We start from the raw sequence: 4,619 nt of genomic DNA, 5'->3' as shown, positions 1-4,619 counted from the left end.
AAAATTAGCTGGGCGTGGTGGCTCACACCTGTAGTCCCAGCTACTTGGGAGCCTGAGGCAGAGAATCGCTTGAACCAGGGAGTCGGAGGTTGCAGCGAGCCGAGATGGCGCCACTGCACTCCAGCCTGGCAACAGAATGAGATGCTGTCTGAAAAAAAAATTTTTTTAAGTTAAAAAACTGGGTGGGTAAATGGGATATTGTAGCCTAGTGTGATACAATATAAATAGTATGTGTCAGGGACCAGTAAGTATGACAGCACCTGAGTAAGAGAAGGAAACAGGGTGGGGCAGGGCATGCATAGCTAAGAATTGCATAAATTACCAGTATATATCTAGAAATACTACACGCTACTACGGAGAATATATCCCACCTGCAGTCCCAGTAAGGGCTTACACTGAAGGCTCTTAGTTCCCACAGGCTCTTGCCACTGGGAAGGGGTGAGGCACTGGGCAAGGCAGGGGCTACAGAGGGATGGGATGCTTAGAACCAGGGGAGCCACTCCAGGTAGTAAACTTGCAAAAACCAGGGCAGGGAATCACTGTCTCACAGAGTAGGCAGATGTCTCAGGTACCTTTGCTTCCTGTAAGGCACATGGCATACTCTGAGGTCCCTGGTAATGCTTCTGTCTATGATGATGCTAATGACCCAGATCCCAAGCACCCAAGTAATTCAATTGTCACTGCAGAGAAGTGGAGGTCTTCAATTAAATGGGACAACTGAAACTGGGGCTACTAGAATGAATTGTTATTGGCTCATTTATGATTTTCTGAACATGACAAAGGGGGATTTTAAAAGGATGCTACCTTAGTGTCCACAGCACAGAACAACACCATGCTTTTTAGAACCAGGAAGTCATTTCACAAGGATAAAGTACACTGAAATCACTCTTATCCTACTGACATTTTGGCTCTTCCTATACATTTTAAACATTAGTTTTTGTTTTTCCTGGAGTCAAACTTTGATGGAGTGTCAGTCCCTCCCCTCCCCTCCATCTCCTTCCTTCACTCTCTCCTTCCTCTTCCTTTTCCCTCTCCTCCTCTCTTTACTTCACACTTGCCCTCCTTCCTTCTTCTCCCTCCTCTCTCACTCTTTCTCGCTTCCCTTCTCTCCTTTCCTCCGCCTTAAATATTAATTAGCCCATCCTAGTTTATCTTGAGTCAAGCATTTCTGGCTGAAATTTTGCCCAAGGATCCATGCCAGGAACAGGAGCTTATGCAAGGTTGATTGGGACATGACTTTTGATTGCTGACTCACGAAATGAATTTAAACCACTATAATTGCAGAACCACATGTAAAACAGTTGAATCTTATAATATCATAGGTGAAAACATGAAATGGTAAGAAAAGGGAAGGTGAGAAAGCTGCCCCACAGATGCCTTGACCCCAGATCATCTCTGGCCACCAGTCTTGGAAATGTGCTGCTCCTCAAGACCGCCCTCTTCCTAACTCCAAGGATTCTGGAATCATTTATCAGGACACCCAGTCACTTGGCAGCATGCTCAATCTCAGTGTTTACCATCTAAAACAGATGGGATGGGGAAACCCACAGTTTGGCTTATGCTATTAAAACAAAAACCTTAGGGCCAGTTTTGCAGAGGGCCACCAACTGGCCCAGAGGCCTGTTTATGTTTTCCCTCTGGGGATAGGGAGAAATAGTAAAAACATACATATATTGTTTTTTTCCTAGAGACTTCCATTGAGAATTTTATTTTATTTTTACCACTCTTTAGATAAACAGGTGTCTGGAAGTGAGCACACTTGCTCATTAGCACCACCAACTCAGATGGGAAAGAAACCAAAGCTGTATCATTGAGAGCCATGGATTTTAACTAGTTCTGTCACGTCCTGGCTGTATAACTGTGAGCCAGCCTCAGTTTTCTCATCTGTGAAATGGAGATACCACCTACATCACAAAGTTGCTGTAAGACTAACGGAAGCACCCCTTGTGAAATGTCTGGGACATCTTAGGTACTTATCATACCTTCAGGCTCTCCCAGCCTCCACAGAAACATTGCTACCCTTAACTAAGAAAATTTAATTGTTATTATTCCCAACTTTACATTTGATATGCAAAGAGCAATGAACTATTTATCTAAAATAGATAAATAACAATAAACTTTATCTAAAAGCTTGTATGCTGTAAGTCCATAAGACTTCTCTGCAGAAAGTTGTTCTTTGAATTAGTAGGTGCATTTTTTTCCTTCTTTCTTCCCCCCTTCCCTTTCCCCTTCCCCTTCCTCTCTTCCTCCCTTTCTTAATGGACCAGACAGGACTCACCAATTTCACAAAGCAAATTGGAGTTGTAAATTAATAACTACATTAAGCTAATGTTTTATGAAACACTATTTCCTCAGCATCGGGCTAAGCATTTTATTTGCATTCATATCTCATTTAATCCTAGCAATCCCATAGAGCGGACTGCATCGTTATCTCCATTTTACAGATGGGAGAACATAGACTAAGGGAATTCAAATAACCTGGGTGACACAGACAGTAAAGGGCAGAACTGAATCACAAGACTGAGCAAAAAGGGTGTCAGAGCTTAACACCAGACATGCCATCTTCTATTTTCAACAAAGGATTTACCTAAAACTACTAATAGTCAAACGATGGAATTTCTCAAATCTCCCCACGATCTAAATTCCCACAATTATATTAGAATTTCAAAAGCCACCTCCTCTCATGGCCTTATTTCAGAGAAGTATCTAAAACTCTATCACCTTATTCCAAAAGGAAAGGGGAGAATTAACTGCTTCCGTGAACTTCTCTGCCAATCTTCCTTTAGTTATTTCTGTTTTCCTGCCTCCCATTGGTCTTAACAGCTATTTTATAATCATTCCATAATTGTGAGCAGTAGTCCCAAAGGCCCCGTTGTAAGAAACCACAGAATACGGCCGGTGAATACTAGCGAGACGGAAAAAGCACAGCAAACTTCCTACTCTGTTCACAAAAATACCTCAGAAATATATCATCGAACCAGCTAACTCCACTGACGACTTTCCTGAAGCTGCAGTGGTGGAAGGCGTCGCTGACGGAGGGCTGTCGCGGTCCCGGAGTGTGGCCCCCAGTCCACGCGCACCTGCCCGCCTGCGCGCTCAAGCCGGGAAGCCGCGAGTGTTTTCAGCTCAGAGGGGAGCGGTTCGCATGACCCGGGTTCCGTCCACGGCTGCTGACAATTGTTTTACACGAAAGAAAGAAGAGACGTAAAGTCCCCGCGGGGATGCAAGCCTTGCCGACGCTGAGGCGGGCTCCCAGCGGTGGGAGGAGGCGGCTGCTCCCATCCCAGGGTGCAGGGTCCGTCGCCGGCTCCCTTTCGCCAATGCACCCGGCTCGGGACCCCGACAGATACAGCGTCCTGAGCGCCGGCGGCGACCCCGGGTCCCCTCCCCACGCTCCGCGGCCCCGGAGGACGCGCCGGGCGCCGCGCCGCACCTGTGCCCCCCGGGGCGGCCTTGTCCCAGCGCCCCTCGGAGGCAACGCCGGGCCCGAGGGAACAGGGGCGGGCGCTTCCCTCGGGGCACAGGGGGCAGACCTGGCGTCGCGGAGGCGCCCCCAGCGCGTCAGGCGCCGCGCGCCCACCCGGGGCGGCCGTCTCGCCGCCCGCAGCCTCACCTCCCGCCGCAGCCTCCTCTTCCGCCGCCATCGCAGGAGCCACCCGGCCGGCTCCGCAGCCCCGTGGCTGGCAGCATGGAGGAGCCCCGGGCCCGCCGTGCCCCTGCCCAGGCGGCGGCTCCGGAGCGGGGAAGCGGGGACTGGCGGGCCCTGCCCGGTGCCGCGGCGACCGCCACCGCAGCCCCTGGGCGCGCAGCCGACGCCTCCCCGCAGCCCGGCCGGCCGCGGCTACTGAGCATGCGGACTGGGGCCAGGCGCCCGCCGCTCTGGGCGCCCCGGGGCTCCCCGGCGGGAACGGGACCCGGGCGAAGGGCGGAGTCGCCGCGGACACCGCCCCGCCGAGCCCTCCCCCAGTCGGGTCTTTCTAGCAACCCGCCCATTGAAAACAGGCTTCCATGCTCATAGCAGGCTTTGCCCAGGCGTTCCGAAGACTGCAGTTGTAGACCCTCGGGGCAGAGGTAAAGGGTGAATGAAGACCCTTGCACGGCGGGTTAGCGGAGGGCACGGGGCTGGGCTTGGGGAGGCGGTGCTGGACGAGAGACCCTGCTCTTTTCTGCTTAAGGAAGGGCTTAGCTGCAGAAAGGAGGGTGTAGAGGATGGAGAGAGGGTCCCCAAGGAAGCCGTTTTGCCACCTGGAATGGTTGGGTAAATCCAGAAACAAGATCTTTTGGGGATCACTTGACAGCCCTACATCCTTATAGCTAGTGTCCAGAATACACTGGTTCGCTGCCCTCCCACTGGTCCCTGTTAAGCGCGCTCTGAATGAAGAGACCCCCTAAACATGGCTGTTTACTCACCCGGGTGCAGGTGGGCTGAGTTGAAAAGAGTCAGTACAGGGTGGTGGGATAGGAGTTGGTTTTATAGGTTTAGGGTAGGCAGTGGAAAGTTACAGAATTTACAGTTTAGGGCGGTTTTTGCAAGCTGGGAGGGGGTCGTTGGGTCTGGAGTCATGAGGTTGACTAAGGTCGTCTACAAAGTCCAATTGCCTTATCAATTGAGGCAGGAA

General features: G+C 51.1%; 1 protein-coding gene across 3 annotated transcripts in view; it reads right to left on the bottom strand.

Moving 5' to 3' along the window:
* Positions 1-3,830, bottom strand: part of ARNTL2 (aryl hydrocarbon receptor nuclear translocator like 2) — an 82,428-nt gene extending 78,598 nt beyond the window's left edge. The window contains exon 1 of one of the 3 annotated variants that reach the window (XM_017507062.2): positions 3,614-3,830. In XM_017507062.2, coding sequence (XP_017362551.1) covers positions 3,614-3,644 — 31 coding nt within the window. In that variant the 5' untranslated portion in view covers positions 3,645-3,830. Of the gene's footprint in view, positions 1-3,433; positions 3,453-3,613 lie in introns of those variants that run through there. The other 2 variants (XM_017507063.2, XM_037730894.1) reach the window with 2 other exon arrangements.
* Between the last annotated feature and the right edge of the window lie 789 nt (positions 3,831-4,619).

Source organism: Cebus imitator, unplaced genomic scaffold (assembly GCF_001604975.1).
Source record: "Cebus imitator isolate Cc_AM_T3 unplaced genomic scaffold, Cebus_imitator-1.0 Scaffold367, whole genome shotgun sequence".
NCBI lineage: Eukaryota > Metazoa > Chordata > Mammalia > Primates > Cebidae > Cebus > Cebus imitator.
Note: the sequence above shows the minus strand (reverse complement) of the source record. Positions and strands in the feature narration are given on the sequence as shown.